The sequence below is a fragment of the Leuresthes tenuis genome, unplaced genomic scaffold (assembly GCF_036924035.1).
Source record: "Leuresthes tenuis unplaced genomic scaffold, fLeuTen1.0.hap1 SCAF_6, whole genome shotgun sequence".
NCBI classification, from domain to species: domain Eukaryota; kingdom Metazoa; phylum Chordata; class Actinopteri; order Atheriniformes; family Atherinopsidae; genus Leuresthes; species Leuresthes tenuis.
The window spans coordinates 23083026-23104259 of record NW_027325360.1 but is presented as its reverse complement, the minus strand read 5'-3'; the positions used below and the strand labels follow the sequence as shown (position 1 = coordinate 23104259).

General features: G+C 40.2%; 3 protein-coding genes across 3 annotated transcripts in view; 1 reads left to right on the top strand and 2 right to left on the bottom strand.

Moving 5' to 3' along the window:
* grk5l (G protein-coupled receptor kinase 5 like) overlaps window positions 1–12543 on the bottom strand; it is a 28140-nt gene extending 15597 nt beyond the window's left edge. Inside the window, exon 1 of the mRNA XM_072388285.1 lies at window positions 12073–12543. Coding sequence (XP_072244386.1) covers window positions 12073–12124 — 52 coding nt within the window. The 5' untranslated portion in view covers window positions 12125–12543. The remainder of the gene's footprint in view (window positions 1–12072) is intronic.
* Window positions 12544–13980: 1437 nt separating this feature from the next.
* On the bottom strand, window positions 13981–17216 carry lsm1 (LSM1, U6 small nuclear RNA associated). Its single transcript, XM_072388284.1, has 4 exons — window positions 16976–17216; window positions 16743–16811; window positions 16493–16608; window positions 13981–14564 (listed from the first exon to the last, which is right to left on the bottom strand). Exons 1-4 carry the CDS (start codon window positions 17019–17021, stop codon window positions 14394–14396), a joined length of 402 nt encoding a protein of 133 aa, XP_072244385.1. The 5' UTR covers window positions 17022–17216; the 3' UTR covers window positions 13981–14393.
* A 386-nt stretch (window positions 17217–17602) lies between these two features.
* On the top strand, window positions 17603–21190 carry bag4 (BCL2 associated athanogene 4). Its single transcript, XM_072388282.1, has 5 exons — window positions 17603–17882; window positions 18390–18509; window positions 18712–18942; window positions 19105–19374; window positions 19500–21190. Exons 1-5 carry the CDS (start codon window positions 17808–17810, stop codon window positions 19968–19970), a joined length of 1167 nt encoding a protein of 388 aa, XP_072244383.1. The 5' UTR covers window positions 17603–17807; the 3' UTR covers window positions 19971–21190.
* Window positions 21191–21234: the final 44 nt, after the last annotated feature.

Here is a 21234-nt window from a genome sequence, read left to right as displayed (position 1 = left end):
GTGAAGTTTGGGGTCAAATAACTCAGACTCAAATGGGCCTAGACACTGTGTACATGCTCCATCTTTTTGTACAAACAGTAAAGTGAAAGTGAATATCAATGCAGCAGAATTCCCAATAAAAGAGTGCTCATTCATTCTTATTTTTATCTTACTTCTGTCAGATGGTTGAAGTAGTCAGAAAAGAACATTTATATATTATATATATACATATAATATATTAGCTAATATATTATATATATTATATATATATATATATATATATATCATTTATACATGGAATTTAAAAAAAAGTAACTTTAATACACTTCTCCAAAGGCCTTAAAAACTTCTGGTGCCCCTCTTCAATCACTTCTTAGTCATCTAACAACCCCTAGAATGTCTCTGTTGGCCATCTTTTGAACATCTCAACATTCAGGCGGCGAGGCTATTCATGACTGGCGCTCAGGACAATGTGTGAATAACTGCTGTCCTCCTTCAAATAAGCCCATGAGGTGCACGTTCATGCAAGGAGATAACCTCAAGAATTACATTAAATAAATATGTGAACTCCAGTGGTCGTGAGAGCAACTACATATGAAGGGTAAAAGTGGCGTCCATGAAAGTATGGTTGTTTGACACAGTTGTGGCATATTTTTTATAGCCCTAACCTACAGCCATCCCAAAAGTGACAAGATTTTGTTGTAACATGTTCTGTATACATGTAAAAAAAGGAAAATTCGTGTAAACTGGTGTCCATGAGGGTGATGTTTGTGTTGTACAAAGAAGGTATTTTTGCACAAACTAAATTTTAATGTGTAAACCCAAGCAGTAAGAGACAAAAGTGTTTTAGCAAAGTGTCGCGATACTGAATGAAGATATGTTTCTCTTGATTTCACGTCACACAAAGGCCCTTGGGTGAAAGCATCTTAACTGCACCATCTTACCCCCCGAGTATATTCAATTTATCCAGATGTTTCAGCTAACTTTCGGCTTTATTCCAGGAAGAATTATGTGTAACAGCTCATGCAGACAAACCAACCACAATCCCACAAACATGTAAATATTATGCAAAACATGAATTAAATGATCAATTTAAAAAAACTCAATGCAAAAAGACATATCCTGTTTAGTCTCAGTGTCTCACATCTGTGGCTTTATAATAACACAACCGTTATGAGTTCAAAAGACTCCCATTAATGTTTTATGCATGTTGCAAAGCTGCTGTATGTCTGCTTGATGAAGGGGAAACAGTTGGGGCAGGAAATGAGAAATTAGCTCTTGGGGGAAGTTTACAAACGGATTAGGTATGTCAACAGAAAAGGAAGCACTGAGATTTTGAATTTATCGTACAGAGAAACAAGAGAAAACCTCCACTTTCACGTGTTTTGTTTAATGTCCCGGGTGCTGGCAACTCGGGGTTCCTGTTTAACAAAACTGGGCTATTAAAAGCATGAATGTGCTCATAAATGTCGTCCATAAACCATCTTTTCCTCGGTACTTTGTTTATTTCTTTCTTTATTAAACAGTTTCCCCCTCACGTGGTCTGTCACTTACACATGAGCTGAAATATGTACTGCTCTGTGGATTCGCTGCACACAGGAACTTGTCAGTCTAATTTGTTCCATGCGGGCAGTGTGGTCGCCGCCCTTTATTTATGTTTCTGCTTAGCAGCTCTGACATCATCAAGGCACATCAAGTGTTGCAAAATATAAGGTCAGAGAGGGAATGACATCCGCCTGGCAAAACACCAGGGGGTTACCGGCATCCCAAACATCTGTGTGTGTTTGTGCGCATACAGACTGTGTCTTTACTGTGACCTCTCTCTACTAATGTCCTCATGCTCGATTTAACCAACACGGGGCAGTCCTGCAGGGCCCGTCTATCCACACGTTCAGAAACATCACTGCTTAGCTGTGAGGTTATATTCATAAAGTGTTGACACATAAAAGACTCTGAGCAGTTAATCAATCACAGGAACACACTCGCATACACACACAAACACACACCTTCACTTACAATATCCTCCCAAATGTGATGCTACATCTGCTGTGGACAACCAGTGGAAACCACATCCTTAGAGCCATGCTGTGCACTTAACATACAATATCTAACAACATCTGCAACAGAATAGGATGTGAAAGCTCAGGCACTGGCAGAAAGAAGCGCTACAAATACTTCATGAGCTGCTCTCTACACCCACACTGTGCAAAATGTGAGAAAATTTGGTAGATTCCTGTGACTCCTCACTCTCATCTCCTGCCTGTGCTGACCCTCCTTGTTCACAAACAAATGATTATATTTTTCTGATTATCCAACTCTCGCTTCTCACATCACCTCCTTTGTCTGAGCTGTTAAATGTCGGCCTCGCGGTTGAGTCATGCTGTGGTTGCCAGCAAGGTACTGACACCAGTGAAACCAACCACCACCATACACTGATTCAAATGTCTTTGTTCTCTCAAAAGTCTTCTTCCTCCTTCTCTCAAACAATGTCGAGTTGTTCATCACTTTGTATTTATTTGCATGGGCACTGCAGGGGAAGGCTTGTGTTCTAGCAAATGCAAGATTCGAGTTGTATATACACAACAATATTATAGAAAACAAAAGAAAAGTTTGTACTGGCACTCAGCAACATCCTCTTCCTGCTTGTCAGAGCATTTCTAAGCAGTGCACGGTTTCACTTTATCACGAGAAACATCTTGATGACAAACCGCTACATATCCATCTGTCTGTTGCTAAAGCAGAGGAGATGCTCCTTGAAAATAAATCACACCTTTCTAGATGTGTTTTTTGTATACTGTGCAGCACTTCATGTGTGAATGTTTGTCGCTGTATAATGTATGAGCAGGGATGAAAAGGTAAAGATGAAAGATACTATATTGTATAAAACCATTAGTATAAGCACATAAACACGCCAGTTCAAACAAATCAACTCCAGTAATGAGCACAATTTTAACACCAGTACAAGGGTAGTTATTTGTCAGGACTAAATTTGTACATTAGACTCTATTACCACATCTGGATGTCAAAACTGGTTACTGAAGGATTAGAACTATAGACTGTAGCAAACGTGTGTGCTCTGTGTGCCACAGGAAGCTGGAGGAAATGTTGGCCAGACCTGAGCAGAAGGGGAGGACTATAGCAGGAAGACACTCTTTGTTGACCTGTTCCAGCATGATGTCATGTTGGTGCCTCTGTCCAGCCACCCTATTATTACCATCCTCAACGAGCCACTACAGTATGTCCATGTATTCCTTGTTATGGCCATAATAACAAGAGGACGATCCCTGTCTCTGCTATCAAAGCAAACATATGTGACGTACAACGTTTACTTGCTGACACTGGACTATTCTTTTGGTTGCTGTGGGGGGGGGTCACATGTTAACTCACTTGATGAGGGGTTGTAAAAAATCTAAATCAGTCGCAGACAATAAAAGGGAGATCTTATCAGATGTACTGATGCTAGCATACAGCTGTGTCCCCAACAATATAGTGTGCTGCGTTGACAACAACAACTAAATCTAACTTGACTGTAACAATGTGGCTGAAAACAACACACTTGTGTGTAAGATTGATTTTGGCATAAAGTCAGCATGTAACATATCAAATGTGTTATTTACACAAAACTTGAAGACAACTACACAACTGTGCCTGTTTTCCTGTCTTTTTGTCCTTGTAAACACTGTTGCTATAAATAGCAAGCAGCTCAAGGGCAGTGGTGGCAATGTGTTATTAAAAAGTGAGGTGGTCAAACCAGTCCGTGACCTCAATGTTAGCAAGCTGTGACAGTTGTTGCTCGAGTGGCTGTTTACTCTGAATGTGAGTCCAGAGGTAAACCACCATATATAGGAAGATAGTTGGTGTGAAAACTTGCATGCAAGGGCAGAAAGATCTCAAAAGCACACAGAAGGAAGGGTACATTTCCTGTCTGGGAACAGTCAGGTGCCACAAGTTTCCTGCTCTATAAATATACTAAATATGGAATGTGAGATAGGGTGGAAGTGGGATCATTGAATTATATAACAAAATAACAAACCAAGCTGTACAATCTAAGGGCCACACACAGTAAAGGACATGCTGGATAATACATGCGGTTTGCTCATCCATAAAGATCAAGAAGTACAGACCATAATACACATGAGGCCATCCGTAACGGGACGCTTCCTCACCGTGACGAGAAGTTATGGTGTTTGTTCACCTTCATAAATGTTTTGATAGGTTGAACGTTATGGCAGTGAAATACTACAACTTCCTGAAGGATGATCTTTATTTCATCGGGGTGGAACTCCATAGTTACATCACAAGTGAGCAAACGTTGGGAAAAGGGCTTACAATGAAAACAAGAGGGCTGACTTATCAATCTGATGGGACACGTGGTACATTGTATGGGAACAGATTTTAGTGGGTGTGTGCTTTTGCTCTCTCTTTCTCATACGCAAATACACACATGCACACACAACAGAAACCCCTCACGGAAGTAAGGTTATGTTTGTATGATTATATGTTCTGCTCAAGCTCTCCATCTTCCCTATTCTTCCTCACACGCACACACTCCATGGGGATGTTTGTTGCTTGTCTTGTTCTTATGTTGACATTCCAAGTTCTTTTGTCCCTGTGATGGCAACATCCTTCCAAAGGGGGATTAAAAAAAATCCAGTGATTAACTAGGGGCACTAATTGAGCTGAAATGCTGCATGAAAGCTGCCCATTTATCTGGTTTTCAAGGTAACTTGGCCTTTCTCAGCAGCACTTTTGTTTGTCTATCCTCACTGTTGTTGAAAACTCACAGCAAGCCTCAAGTAAAAGTTGGTGCCGTTAAAGATTTACAGCGTTTTTACTATATCAGATGCCATAAACTGGTCTATTTTTCTCTCAGAATGCACTGTGAAGAATCCCCGGGCCATAAGTGCCATAAATAACCTTTAGTGTTACACAAGAGACTATAGTCACTATTCTCTTCTTCTTAAGGCAAAGGAGCCACTAGTTTTTATTTAAATGAATTGTTTTAATCTTAAAGAAAATTAGAGCTAGTCTTTATCTTAATCTAGCATTTATAGAAGCCCCTCATATAGTATCAGACATGAGAGAGGGATGTTCAAAACTTGCAATATTGATTATTTGATAAATGTACATCAAATATTCATAGGCTGTTCCATTAAAGATATGTGGCAGCAGTGAGGAGCACAGGAAACAAGACACAATGAAATGCTGCATAGGTAATCACCTGCCTGTCTGACAATGGGGAAAAAGACAGTTTAAATGTTTGGCGCATTCCTCGCGTACTTTAATGACAAGTTGTACACTCTACCTCAGCACACCCCGTTGACTTCTGCTTTTGATACTTGTCTCCTGTATTCCCCAGAATTCCACTCGACAACCCCCGGAGAACAGGTGTGAACTTGTTGCATCCAGCTGAGTTACGTATACTGTATGTGTGGGAAGAGATAGCAGTAACAATAGAGATAGTAGGAGCCAGAGTGCTGAATTTTTCCACTCAAGAAAAAATTAGTCACACTCCTACTCAAAACACAGTGAGCCTTGTGGCGTGTTGTCGATGAAGAAGTGGGCATCTCTTCTTCATCTTTGCTTCATATTCCTGGGAATAATACTGGTTGAGACCCTGCTTTTTGACTCTTGCAGATTTGCTTCCCAAAGAAAACGTAAAAAAATTTAAAAAACAGTGTTTTTCTGAAAATCTAAAATGCTAGAAAACCTATTTTTACCATTTCTATTTACTTCTCGAATTTAGTTTGTTTCTGCATGAACAAAAAACACATTAGATGCTAATTAATCAACATTTTGCAGTACTAATAAAAAAGAGGGGTATTGCTTCCTTTGCTATAGTTTATACTTGGTTCAATGTTTACATGTTAAAGCATTTGGCTAACAGACCAGCAAAATAACATGTACAAATAAAAAAATTCAAAAAACACTAACAAGAGCAATAAAAATGAAAAAATAAATGCTTTTAATATGTTTAGGCTAGAGATTCACAATGACGCTGTCACATCATCATCGTCATACAAGAGCCATTTTATTCCAATATCGTGTCCGACTAGTTTCTAGCATCACTTGAACACACTAAATATGGCATATTTTGCATGTAAGCTGAGACAAAACACGAACATTCGAGCTAAACTGAGCCAAAAACGCAGATAAATCGTGACAGAAAACCAAAGACGAATCGAACACTGCAGGGCTTCATACTACTTTACTGGTGCAGTAAAGTAGCCCTGCAGTGCTTTCTTTGGATTATTGTCACATCAAAGCTTTCAGGCCTTATTATGTGAAGGGAATAAGTACAATTGGCAAACTCTGTATTTTATGCCTACATTTGCTTGCCATCATGTTTAAGTTTGAGAAGAGTTTATTTTCTTTGCAATCTGTTGAAAAATTTAAAAAAATTTATTCAGTGGCATGAGCATAGATAATCAGCACATTTACTTTGGTTAATTGGATATCCATTAAAATCCAGTATCCTGGCTCCCTCATTTAGAAATATCCCAAAAGTGTCAGCACAGTAAGCAGCCTACAGATATTGAAGCAGCTCCAAGAGGCTGTGCTTACAAACAACATCTGTGATATCTGTGGGTATTTAGAATCTCATTTGCAAAAGAAATGTGCTAATTTGAAGTACACACTGTTCTAAACAAAGGTTCATGAATTGACAAATAAATTAATTTACTTATGAAGTGAGTCATGTTTTACAACAACCCTAAATGGGTCATGGATGCTTGAAATAAATTTCTTGGCATTTTATCCAATTGTTGAAATATTACTGTCTGGGTGATCATTTTTGGAACCCAATGCGTAGTTTTTAAGTCTCCGACTACATATCAACAGTGTTACCGGTGACCTTGATAGCCAGTAAACACAATATATTGGGGTCAAATAAGGGCTGAGTGCTTCTGAAGCCTGTTTGCCAAGATGTGAAAACTATAAACTATTAACATCCAAACTAAACCCAACATTAAAGCTCTCAAAGGTAAATAAAAGTTGACAGCATTATTTCACGGCAGCATACTCTAAAAGGTTTTTTTAGGCTTGTTTTGGGGAAGTAGATGAGAAAGTTTCTGTGTGACAACAGAAACAAAAAGCCTATTATGTATCATTCATACTCACATTACCATTATCTGGTAGGTGGACGATTAGGCGGCACAGCGGAAAAAAAATCAATGTTGTGTGTTTGACAGTCCAGGGTGCAGACGGGTGAACCATCTACTTTCAATAGAATTCTGCTAGTCGTAATGACGGCTGCTCTCAGCTTGCTTAGACTTGCTGTGGCCTCTCATGATGAAGCAACAAATTCACCCGCCCTCTCACTGCAGTAGCTCGAAGAAGCCGTTCAGAAAACACACAAATCACTTGCAAACAAATAACTCAAGCCTGTTATCTTGTGCACACCCCCTTCACGTAGCTAATCAGATAGCCTGCCATGTTTATACAATCAGAATATCATCTTGAGAGTGCGAGAGGCAGCGACACATGACAGAACTGGCCTTAGATAGTCTCTCCAATCTAGATCTGGGACTTTGAAGGATTCTCTGTAGTTGGCCATCATATTAGGGTACTAATCATGCTACGATTTTCCCCTGTGGATTCTCTCATTTCTGCTTTTGCACACATAGTTGATCTACAGCTTTTAAGAGCCAGACAAATCTTGATCTTGACAATCTGTAAAGTCAACCATGAGCTATTTCATACATGCCATAAGCTAATCATAGATACTTTTCTGTTGTTATGACACTTGAATGACACTTTTATTGCATGTGCTTGTATCAGTTTTATCAAACTGGCTCAACTAATGCACCTTTTAACTGAGCTTGTGGCTTTTTTTTTTTTTGTTAAACTAGATTTTTACTTATGTAACAACAACACCCAAAAACATAACTGCCTAAATGAGAAAGCCCACAGGCAGTGAAGTGGAATTCTGTCACGTCACCCAAACTAAATACCCCGTCTCTCTTACTGCAATTCAAGAAAGGCATCTGGATACAGCGATGCAATTTTTCCCCCTTACTCTCATTCACTTTGACAGCTGATGACGCTCGCTCGCCTGGCCTGGAATCTACGACTGCTGCCAGCATGAGTTGTGAATGGGATGGCAGTGAGACAGTGCCGCTCTCACTGACACACACACACACACACACACACACACACACACACACAAGCACTGACTTTAGGGTCTACTGCACTGATGTTGCTCACGTCACAGTGGCCAAGTTCAGGTTGCATTTAAACAAAGGAATTCACCCCTACATCCCTCATCTGCTAACACACACATAAATCTACAGTACACCCTGGTATTAAATCTCACTCTGACTGCATTTCAACTGAAACACTAAGAGGCCACAACCAAACTAATCTTACCAAAAGAAAAGGAAAAAAAAAGATCCATGTCAGGGCTGAATAACTTTGTTCTTTTTATCTGCTGTAACGCCCAATTTCCTCAGCTGGCAGTTCACAGAGCATTAAAATTCAGCACATCTGCATTTCCTGCTGTTCTGACAGGGTGAACAAAACTGTAGCAGTCAGATGATACTCAGATGACCAATGTTGGAGAGTGGGGTGTTTCGTTTCACCGCATACTCATCATCCATAAAGTATCTTCCGTAGAGACCGGAGAGCGGCTCCACAGGAAGATGGAGCTCAGATGGCAGTAGCCCACTCAGTTTGTTATGTAACAATCAATCTGATTAAATAGCTTATGGGCTGCATCAAACCGATAGTGTGTAATACCATTTAGCTTTATGTAAGACAATGGTCACTTAACGAGATGGTTCAATATGGTCAAAGCTGCTTTTTTCCTCTCCCTATGGAAATCTAAATGGGTCGTTTCCCACTTTGTGGCAAACATACAAAAGCATTCTGGTCATAAATCTTCTTAAACCTGAAAATTTTCACCAACTTTCAGCTGGTTGTAATGTCTGTGTAATCTTGTAAACCAGGGACAAGCATTTACAGGATCTTGGCAGTCATTACTGACACAGTAGAGCCAAAGAGCAACATGAGGTTGACAGAGAGTGTATTCTACTGCTCACGGCCTGACCATATCAATAGCTTTTTATGTCTATGCTTTGCTGTCACTCGCACTGTTTCACTGATTCAGGAGGTGTGAGGATGCTGGTATAAACAAGCCAAAGATTGCAGTGTAAACTGGGCCTTCCTGTTGTGCGTGGCTGAGAGCGTTTGTACAGATGATGCTTGCCTCTCACTTCAGCTCTGGCTTGAGATGTACTCGCATAAACAAACAGGGATAAACAGTCTTTATTTGCTCCATTCGCAATCCCATGCTGTTGTTAGCATGTGACCTAAAATGAGTCTCTGTGTATACTGAACTCTGCTATACATACGCATGAGTGAGAAGCACTGAACATACTTCCAGCACTCAGGGATCTGCACAGCCTTTGCACTAGGCCCTGCAATGCAAAACCTCTAATGATTTACACCGGTAAAGGATTCAAACCAGTAATGGGCTCACAACAACCTGTGACATGTTTCAGTGAGTACACAGTAACAAATCTTAACTCAGCCGTTGAGTCAGTCTCGCGTAACTGCGCTTATCGAGACTTTGATGAAGCTGCTGAGAAATTCATGCTTTAGCTACTTCAAAGAACCATCATTCAGTAATTGTATAAGGCCTTTTTCTCTCCCACACACAGGGCACGGACTGTATGAGCACCAATGGAGCAGCTGGGACAAGCCATATCTGCTATGGGTCATTAACTGCTCTTATTAATTCATGAAGCTTGATTCACTGGGTCCAGTCGCGCTCTGCTACCATAAAACAAACGTACAGTCTGACGCACAGTCAAATGTGTTCTTTGCAAGGATTCTGACAGCATGTCAGCTTCCTGATCAATTTTATAACTGTATTATCACCCATCACACACTTTCTGCCCTTTCTGCAGATTAGCTCATTTCTAAAAAGTATGTCACCTTTTTAACATACAAAGAAGGAGGTCCCTGCTTTCTCTTGTTCCACCCAGCAACTCTTCCAAGACTGTTGCCACATAAAACCACATGCTGACTGCAACCAAACTCATGTAGGCACTTGTGAGTGTGAGGATGTTTGACTGACAACTACACTGAGTCACTTCAGTGAGTAAAATATAATTATGTGATTTATTCAGAAAAGACAGAAATGTGTATCACAGAGTCTGTGTATATTTTGTCAACCACTGATTCCCAAAACAGGTCTGGGAATCTTCAATTGCAAGTTCAATTTGGGAATAAAGCTATGCAATTTGAGAAAACCTAAAACAAAGATTCATTTCAAATCTTGAGCCTGTGGAGTCTTAACAGTATTTACGCTCATGTTGAATGTTGGGAAAAAAAGTTGGGAAAGAAGTAGGCTTACCATTTTCTTTATTTCTCTTTTTTAAAATCATGACTCTCCAAACTTTTATTACAGACACTCTCGAAGAGCCATGATGTTGTAATACTAACAGAATGCAGTTTAGCATTGTCTTGCCTAAATAAGCAAGGCCTTCTCTGAAAAAGATGTCGTCTTTTTTGTTCAACAGTAATAGCACCTTCATAGAGCAAGAGCATGGTACCCATGAGTTGTGCAGTAATGTAAATCCACGAAATCATAGATGCAGCTTTTCAATTACGTACTGACAGCAAGCTGAATGGTCCCTCCCATGTTAATCATGAGGGCATGTATCAAAAAGGCTGTGCTAAACTTGCATCAGAAGTGGTGATTTCAACTCTACAACTGTGTCTGTTTTTAAAGCTGTGCTGCCCAAGAGCTTGACGATCACAATTACTCCTATCAACATTGTTCACCGCACATAACAAAATCCTCACGTTATTTGTCCTTTTATATCATCATCCTTTCTGGGACGCTCCATTTATAGCCAATCATGTTACTGACTTGTTGACAGCTTTTTTCAAGCATTACACTTCCTTACAAATCTGTTGTAGTTCCTGTGCCAAAGTCAAAATTAGAATGTATTTTTCAATAGACCCCATAACAATTTTCAACTTTAACAACTGTTTTTTTTTTTGTCTTTGTATCATTTACAATTAAATAAAGTGTTTAAAACTAATTGCAAATCATTGCATTCTTTTAAAATCTGCATTTAATGATGGATGCCAACATTTCAAGAGACTGAATTCTAGTTTAAGATACACAGCTTTGCTCAAGTTAAAGTAAAATAGAGAATGACTTTTGCAAAATCACAATTCATCTTAGGCTTTACAGTAATAAATGAAAATGTATCCTTCTGGCATATCTGGTATCCTGAGATTGAGTCTAATGATGTAGGAGCCCAGTAAATTGAAATGAGACATGTTTAAATCAAAAGACGGTTACAAATAATGCAAAAACTACTGATAATCCTTAAAGATTCTAACACAAGTGACTGCATAACCTGCAAAGACTGAATCTCATTCATGAGAAATAAATCATGAGGTTACGCTTCATATTTACTTTCAGGCCTTGCACTTGCACTCAGTGCAGCCCCATCTTCCCCTACCTGACAAATGAATGGTACTGTATGTCATCATGTTTCACACAGTCAATCTGCATGTGGCCTTTTCTGACAGGAGTCTTTCTACACTGATGGACAGAGCCTGTCTTTGCAGGCCCCTCACACAGATTTCAACACCAGTCACGTCATCAGATAGCTGTCCAAATGCCAGCCAGCCTACACTCATTTATCCTCTCTGTAGAAAGGAGTTATTCCCTGCCTCGGTGTGTGCTTCAGCATACAGAGTGTTGCGAAAGAGCGCTTTCATTTACACAGACAGCGAAAGCGGATGTGGGAGGCAGACCCCCCACCCTCCTTTTACATATGTAGGAAAACGCATTCAATCTGTCAAAATCGGCGAGAATAAAGCATTCCGTAAGATTACTTAGGGGTTGTAATTGATCAAAAGAATAGCAGCATATGTTGATGCTGTCTGTAATGTATTGCATAAGGCTCCCCCTCTCTCTTGCATCTGTAGGATTTACCTGAGCCTCAGAGTCCGCAGGCTGCCGTCATCCCTACAATAATTCTTCCCATCTTTTCTGCACACTGAGCGCAAACTGTGACAAAGCCTGGCTTGCCTGCTATTTCCTTGGACTGTTTTAATGTGTCAACTTACCCTCTCTCGCTTTTAGCAGTACAGTGTTGGCTACTATGTTCTCCAGCTCCATCAAAAAAAGAGAAAAAAAAAGAAAAAAGAGAAAATCCTAAATACAGAGGTTTTTCGGTACACAAGCGTCTGCAGCGAAAACAACGTCCTTCGGCTGTTTATCCTCTTCACTCCTCGTCGATATCCGAGCAAATTTCACTCATATCAAAGTGGTAGAGGATAAAACAGGATGTCATAGATTTGCTTGCAGTATAAGTTGGGCATGGTTCTTGTTGTGGGCTCGAAGTGCGGCGTTGCATTTCTACTCCAATCTCCCCAAAACCATTCCATGCGTAATTTGGGTACGAAATCTTTCCGGTGAAGAAAGTAACCAACTTGGAGGATCCGATGTGTGCAAACCAGGTTCTCTGAGCTGGTCCTTTACAACGATACACCAGGATACCGCCAGCTTTAAACGGCAGGGGTTGGCTGAGTGCACCAGAGAGGACATCAGCGCGCTCCCACCTCCCTGTTGGTGCGTAATCATAATAGGCTGGGCCTTTCCGTCACAGCAACGTCAAGCTGCATGTACTAACTCAACCGGGACTTGTCCTCAAAGTAAAAGCACAACACCCGGAGCTGATTCAGCCTCTCTGACAAAACTCATTGCAGCCACGACCAGATGTTAAGGGATGACCCACATAGTTAAAACGCTTGACGAAAGTACACTGTAGATTACTTATTAAGTGTCCCCTTCTTTTCCACACCAATAGACAAGTCACAATTTTCTTACATAGTTGTTAACACACAGAAGCCGGCGTGAAAATGATTGGAAATGTCACTTTTCCCTTTTAAAGTAACACAAATGAGCATTAAACGAAAAAGTCTACCTTTGTAATGACTTCAGTGGAGTAAAAAGGTCAAGTCGCCCTCTGCTGGACGGACGTCTTTATGATAAACCACATAATAGTCCTGTGAGGGTCGTTGTGGAAACGTTTAATTAACGATATAAGGCTTTTTAAGACAGAAAACATGTTGCCATTTCACATATGAATGCTCACAAGTTTGAATAATTACTTCAATCACGAGTAATTGTAATTCAGCTGTTTCTTTTATAAAGAACTCAAAGGGACTGAACAGAATCAGATTGTAGTTCTCAAATCAACCTACCTGCCATGGAAAAGCTCCTCTGATCATCTTTTGGACACTTAAGTACAATGTTTACCTACTAGTACTAACATTAAAATCCCTTGGTAAAGATAAAAGTGAAAACTGTAGGTAGAAACTTAAGAGTACATTTTGGCAGTTCTACGATCCATCATTTGAATCATACTTCCTATTACCAACATCTTTGGGGTGTCATTGGTTCTTTAGTGGTGGCAGTTTTTACATTTTCTTGCTCTACTTTTATTCATATATATAGAGAGAGATATAAAATCCCAAAATGGGAACCCAGAATAAAGAATTATATAAAAATACATTATCTTAGAAATCATGCAAAATGGTGGGCAGTGTCTGATGAAGACACTTATTTATTATAAGATTTTTTATTTTTTTCCTTGAAATGAATAATTTTTTAAAATCTATATTACCAAGAGTATCCGGCCATATGATTCAGAAGCTCCTAACTAACTGATGAAGGCAGATTGGATCGATTTTCCAGGATAAACCATCTCTAGAACAGGACACGAGGCTGTCTGATGCACTGATAAGCTTAAATGAAATTACCCGAATGAACTTGTGCCTTTTCATCACTGATGGCATAACAAATGCAAGAGCCACATTCCTGATGTCACATTGCAGCGTTCAAATTGGTGCGTCACTCCTCACGCAGGACCAGGGGGACACAGTCTATATTGGACATGTGCAGATTTACCCCAAATATACAGCTTTGAAATTACTTAAAAAATAATAAAAGAAAAAGAGCACAGTCAGATGTTGTGATGGCATTTTTCCAAGCAGGCCTTCCATAAGCACAAACTCTTTTAATGGAGAAATGTTGGGAGTAATGTTTGTCAAAAGGAGACCCACATGTCTCCAAATAAAAAGAATCACAAGAGCTCCTGCAAAATGATTGCTAATTTGCCAACAAAGTAATTCTGAATAAACTTTTTCTTACTTTGCTGCCATGAAGTGGTAAAACTGAGAACAGCTGATCCATCTTTTTCCTCTCTACTCTTCAAATTAAATTGATACAGAACATGACAGGAGAGCTTCAGCATGATACTGTGTTCTGTCCGTAGGAAAAAACCCAAAAGAAAACAAGAAAAAACAACATACCCTAATAATTCAACATAAAACTTATCAGTCTGATACAAACTGAGGAAGAGGCTCATGCAAACAAAGTGATGTTAGTACTCGTCTAAGTTGTCAGCTTTGGGTATGGAAAGGCCTCGGTCCTTCAACACTTGCATTTTGACTTTCTCCATCTCCTGCTTGGCCTGCTGCTGCAACCGCTGCTCCTCCAGGATCTCTTCAATGGAGACCTGCTGCAAGACTGTGTCACTGGGCTTATCCACGTCCTACAGAGACACAGATCATGTTAAAGTGAAATAAGAAATTCTAATGTGCAAGCTTTCCTGTGCTTGCGTGTTACCGTTTAGGCCATCAGGGGCTTTGGCAGAGATTTACATGATATTGCCCGTTCAAAATTCTGCTTTAAATTACTTATTCATACAGATTAGTCAGAGTTAGCCAGATGTGATCATTCAATGTTTCAAGGAGCACCAGCACTAATCAACAGCAAAGCCAGCCATCACAGTTAATCAGTTGTTCCATTTTTTCCTTAAATCAGCAAATAGAATGAGATTTAAACTGATAATGAGTAATACATTAATAATGAAGTAAAAGTGTAATAGTAAGTGAGCCCAATTATCACGCTCTAACAAAGCTCCTCCAAAGCACTGAGTGTGGCATCAGTCAGCACAGTTCTACGCACAGTTGAGTAGAGAAAAGGTTGTACCTGCCCATTTACATGCACAGAAGCAGAATCGAGTTACTGAAGTACGTCAAAAACGCTGTGGACTGTGTGAGAAAACATGTAAGACATTCTGCCGTTTTTAGCTTCCTCTTGTTGGAGATCATCGTACATGTAAGTATAGCCGAATTCACTGCACGGAAGTTGAATTGTATATTTGTCAGATGACGCTGTGGTTATAAAAATCTGTATTTTATTAGAGGAGAGCAACAGTCTGGAAATGCTTTAACGACAGACACGTAGTCGTAATGGGCTGCTTTTAAGTCCCAAATTATGAGACGTTTAACCATCTGACTTAAAAAAAAAGAAAAATGGAAATGAGAGCAGCTTTCTTGAAAATTATGCTGTATTAATGTACAGTTGGGCTTTAGTTTTTATACAAAAAGTTGGACTTTGGAGCATATATGGAGCTCCAATGACATTTTCTGGACTGAGTTAGTCCAGTTTTGAGAAGTTTGACTTCACAATTTCAGCCGGGCTAAAAAGTTAATAAATTTAAAAGTTTGGTTTTGGTCTAAAAGTTCAGGCCAAACCTGTAATTATTTTTTTCCCCAGATTTGTCCACATGAATCACAGTTAGTGCAACTGGATGAAATTAATCAAGTTAAATTCATTTGAACTAATCAGTCAAGTTATGAAAGTTGTGGCTGCAAGGAATCTTGGAACGGAATTATCTCCACTCTTTCATAACAGGATGGCCCGGTGTAGCCTGTGCTAAAGTAGAACTTAATGTAAGCACTGAAGCTCCTCTACTCTTTGTTTGGAGAATTCAAACAGCTGTTAACATGGCTGCTGCTCAGATACTTCCAGGTCTTTTCACGCAGTTAGGAAGGTCTCCGAAGCAAAATAGTTAAGAATTAAGTGTATGCAGTTTGGGAAATGGAATAAAGGGTATGTTCTTCAGAAATGTGAAAAAGAGAGCTTAAGAAAAAACCTGTCACACAGAAAGTGACAATGGGTCCTGTAGGAATGTACAGAATAATAATTAAATGTGTGTAAATAAATGAGCATGTAGAAGTGTATTTAAAAGAAGAAAAAAAAAAGATTTATCTCGCCATCTCAACTTCCATATAATAACTCGACTTGGTCTAGATTTTTGTTTACAAAATAAATTATCTTTACAAGTACCTTATTTGCCATTTTAAAAGAAGAAAAAACAAACCAGCTTATGAAACGGCAGAGGACATGGTGTGTTCTCATCTATCTAGTCAACGTAAAACTAATATGGTAATGTAGTGACTTCAGGAATTATTGTCACTTGTTTCTAATAATATAATAACATATAAATCTAAATAGAAAAAGCAATGCAGTGTGAGAGGAGGAGTAATACCCAATTTTTACTTCTCTGTGTCCGTCTTCTATCAATTTAATGTTATGCGTCTATGGAAACATTGTGGCACGAGTACTGGTAACAAAATTAACTTCGTCTGACCTCAGTTGGCGTCAAGGGAAAATGAGGATGCTCGCACTTACTATCTCTCCAAGCAGCACCACATTTTCTCCCCTCACGATGAATATTCCTCGCGGGATGTCACCAAACTTCTTTCCCACGTGGATCCGCTCCACTGTCTGATGAAAGACTAGATTGGCTGGAGAACAGAAGCAAGATGATATCACAATAGATCATAATAGAAAAGGAGTCTTTAACTGCAACCCCTTTTAGCAATTTGGACCCTACGTGAGTTTAAAAACAAGGTGGAAGAAATTAAAAAAAGAATTGTACCAAATTGATCAATGCTTCTGAGGTAACCGATCAGTGTTCTACCATCTCGGAGCAGCACAAGGTGTTTTTCTGCAGGGCATAACCAACACAAGCACGTTCAATTACACATTTAATCTGCAAGCAATGTCTATGTGTACGAATCCAACAGTCTATGTCAGACGGGATACATCTTGAAACAAATTTTTAACTAAACCATCTCTAAAAATAGAGATTTGACTCTGCTTTCATCTTACTGTCGATGTCGTCAATGAGGCTTGCCGTCCCTGGTACGTAGTTCATCTTGGGCTGCAGTTTATTTACGTCTAGTACCTTTATGAACCGTCAAGCCATGAATGTTTAGCAATTTGTTTCTTTTGAGAGAGGCACAGGAAGCGTCTTTATAAATGCTACGGATAAACTTCCTGTAAACGTTTAACCCTTTAAGCACCGCGGTCGCATTAATTGTCTTACTCTTGAAGACCGAGACTCAAAAATACATATTGAAACAAATGTTACATCAAACATTGATCTTTTTTTTTTAGATTAAATGATTATGTTATATTTCGAATAATATTTTTTATTTGTCTTCCCCCATTGGCTACCACCGTTTGCTGACGCACGTGCTAAACCAAAGATCGTATATACTTACCTATCACAACGTACGTTCAGAAAAACATATTTATTATTCTACTCGTGGACTATTTTGTTATACACATCAAAGTATACGTATTACCTGGTTTAACACACCCAGTTCGTTGACGTCACATTTAGCTGATTTTTCATTACTGCTTTGTACACAAAATGACAGATTGACGTTCACTGTATGCAAAAGCAGAGGCAGAGTGAGATATCTTCATATTTGACCTCTTCTCCTTCTTAAAGACACAGAACAGGTTTTGCTGAACTTAGCGTCATTCAGTAATTTCCTGAGTTCAATCAGACGATCTCCACTCCTGTGAAGAAACGTCTTGGGCCAGCTGACGGTTCAGATAATTAACTCTGGGCTCGATAAAGGTTTGTTTCTTTACAATGACATGCTACGGGACGGCAGCCGGGGACCGCGCGTAGCTGACACATCATCCTCGTATGCAGTCAAATCTGAAACCTGGCTGGCCTTCGACTTGTAACTCGGGAAATAACGAAAACTGGAATAACACAATGGTAAGTGGATTGATGCTGCTTAGACTACACCTGTTTATTTATGAAACGTGTTTATTTTGTCTTCAGTATTCAAAGAACGATTGATGCCATGTCGAGTTGGCTCGTATTGAGATTTTTCTGTGCTAGCTTGACGGCTAACGGAGCTAGCTGGCATTATGTAATAGTTACAGCTAGCTTGCTCATTAAGCCTTTTCTCGAGTTTCCCTCATTTTTCTTGACATCACGACACTGGCTGTGTTACTGCACTTACGTTAGGGCTTAGCAATAGAGTATAATCATGAATCCAGTCGGCTTTACAGCATTTATCACTTCCGCTTAATTGGTTCAACAAGCGCTAGATGTGAATCATTGTTACTGTTTAATGAGTTATCGCACATTCAGGGAAAGGCTGAAAACCTTGAATGAATTTCTTTACTTTGAGTTAGTTTGTGCACATGCTTTTGAACACAACAGCTACTTGTACACCAACAAAAACTAACTCTCTTGTGTCGTGTACTATGTTCACAGGATGCTTCTCAGTATCCAGGCTATCCTTCACATTACTGGTATCCGCAGGCTCATTCCACTGGGCACTATGCAAATACCTATCCCTCTGGGTCAGATGTTCAGTCGCAGTACAATCCACAGGTACAGTTCATTATGCAACATAACCTGTCCTCTCTAAGTCCAAGCAAGCAGGACCTAATCTACTCATTAACTCAAATCTCTTAAGTCTTCACCTTTCCATCACATTTTCATTTGGTCACCAGGTGTGTCAAAACTGCTACACCAGTAAAGTAAAACACTTTTACACACAGACATGTTATATCCCATCTTGCCTTCCTTGTAGGTAATGCCAAGAGGGTATCCAAATGGCCATGGGGTCTACAACCCTGCACAGAGTCAATATTCAACAAGCAGTTTCCACCCATCCAACCCCTTCTACTGTGCTGACCCTCAAAGACCTGCTCCAGGTTCTTATCCTAACCAAGGCTGTCCAGCAGAACAGAGCGGGGGCCCATCTGGGCAGCCACACTCTCAGCACCAGCATCCTCACTATCCTGGTCCACACTGTCAGGGGGTGAGTTATATAAACTCGCATAATTTTCTTATGGTGTTAGTAGTAGTTTCTAGCTGAGATGTACAGTATAGTCCTATTGGTAATGACTAATCTCTCTAAACTTTTTATTGAATTGAGCAAAAACTTCTGCTACATTCACATTGCTCTTGCATGTGCTCTCAGGGTGCCGGATATCATCCCGGGACATACTCGCACTACAGTGAAGGTGGACATGCAATGCCTCCAAATCCCCCATACCCCACCGGGCAGCCTCTGCACCCCAGCTCTCAAGGTGATGCATGGGGACACCCTGGCCCATATGCTCCATCACAGCAGCAGTGGCAGCCAGGCCAGCCGCCTCCACAAAACCACTATGGAAATCATGTTCGTCCATCTCATCCTCCAGCGTGGCCAGGAACTGGAACTGGTGCTCCACCACCTTATCAACCCAAGGTAACAGTCTGCAGCCAATATAATGTGGTTTATTGATATTTATGTTCTGTTAGATAACTGGAAAGAACAGTACTTCAGAAGTCTCCCTAAAACTGAGAGAAACACTTTTTTATGTGGTATTGTAGGACCAACAGCACCAGCGTGCTCCACAGGTTGGACCTAGACCCAGGCCAGCACCATCCCCGAATCCCCCCAATGGAAGGTCTGCTGAGATAAGTTCACCTCCCCAAATGTACAGCAACACTGGGAGAGGAGATCCTAAAGCCTCACAAGCTGAGCTCTCTCCCTGTGCCCCAGCTCAAGCTCCAGCACCATCAGCAGGTCAGGCTGCGCCTCAGCCCCTGAGCAATAATCCCAGCCTCGCCAAGGTCCAGCAGGTCATGGCCAGAGTTCAGCTGCTTCAGGAAGATGTTGATGAGTTTGTTGGCAGAAAAACAGACAAGAGTTACCGGTGTTTGGAAGAACTGTTGACCAAAGAGCTGTTGGAGCTGGACTCTGTGGAGACTCAGGGACAGGAGAGTGTCCGGCAGGCCCGAAAAGAGGCTGTACAGAGAATCCAGGCCATTCTGGACCAGCTGGAGAAGAAAGCATTCTGAACTGGACTCATTTTTTTTGCTTGTGGATCATTAAGTCTTGATTTCTTCCTTCAGATCTTCCATGGACAACTTGAGCGCCCAGTCTCATTTTGCCGAGCTGTAATGTTAGGGTCTGTTTCACCCACCACCATGATGTTATGATACCCAAAATAATCGACATGAACCCAAGAACAAGGTGGAAATGATCTGTAATTTTGCTGGTATTTGAACGTGAAGGCTGATTGATGATCATATATCGTGACTTTCAGCCTCCGTGAGTAACTGTGCTGGCTCCACAACCAGACACTTTTGCTCATCTTCTCTTCTGTTATGTCTTTGCTAGCATAGTACAGACTGTCACTGGAAGATGAGTGTATTTGGTGCCACATTGCAGCCGTTTGTGGACTCTTAACTCTCGATATAGATTCAGATTATCATCTCGCTGCCCCTCAGGATTGTGGGTCCGTTTTAGTCTGATCCTACATAACGGCACATGCGCTTCCTTGGCTGTCTGTTTAACATGTCGGTCCATTTGCTTGATCAGAATATTATCCTCGACAACGATGGATTCATTTGGCACTTAGTTGCCCATAGTCTCTTACTTCTCCATGTCTCTGCATTAGCTTGTGCAGTGTTTCACTTGTGCTCCCAGCTTTGCATGCACTGTTATGTTAGATAAGCACTCAATACAGTCATAACATCTCAGAGTCCATTAATGAGCCCAGACTGTAGCAGAGTAGTGAAAACCCCCTAAAGATTTCTGTCCCCATTATTCCATCTTTTGGATGAAATTGCTTTCTAAGTGCAGACCTAGAATCAAACCTACATACGAATGCCATGTATTTTGCTCTAGAAACTACTGTTACAGATAAGTAAGGACATGGTTAAGAATTTCTTTAGTCTGTTGAATTATCTTCTCTTTTTTTTTTTTTTTTTGTCTCTCCTCCTTTGTACGCTTACATGATAAAAGGGATGGAACTTTAACATTTTCAGTCAGGTTTTATGCTCAATGCCACTTTTGGCCACAGCGGTTTGACCTTGTTTTTGTTTATCAAAACCAAATGTACACCACAGTTCACTGTCTTGTGTGTAGTTTTATTTTCTTTTTTCAAGCATTTCTGTGTTGATTTAGTTAAAAAAAAAGAAAAAAAAAGAGTGCCATATATCAGAAGATGGTTTTATATGACCAGAAGAAAACAAAACGTATTAAAAATGACACCAAAAACTTTGCATGAAAACGATCCTCTGTCATGTGTTCATTTTAAGTTTGTTACTGTAAGATGGA

Coding starts and splice junctions, on each gene's coding strand:
- lsm1 (XM_072388284.1), bottom strand. CDS start 17,021: ATGAACTACGTACCAGGGACGGCAAGCCTCATTGACGACATCGACA. Junction 16,812..16,975: donor CCTCATTGACGACATCGACA/GTAAGATGAAAG, acceptor TATGCCCTGCAG/AAAAACACCTTGTGCTGCTC. Junction 14,565..16,492: donor TGGTGCTGCTTGGAGAGATA/GTAAGTGCGAGC, acceptor GTGTCTCTGTAG/GACGTGGATAAGCCCAGTGA.
- bag4 (XM_072388282.1), top strand. CDS start 17,808: ATGCAGTCAAATCTGAAACCTGGCTGGCCTTCGACTTGTAACTCGGGA. Junction 18,943..19,104: donor CTGGTCCACACTGTCAGGGG/GTGAGTTATATA, acceptor ATGTGCTCTCAG/GGTGCCGGATATCATCCCGG. Junction 19,375..19,499: donor CACCACCTTATCAACCCAAG/GTAACAGTCTGC, acceptor GTGGTATTGTAG/GACCAACAGCACCAGCGTGC.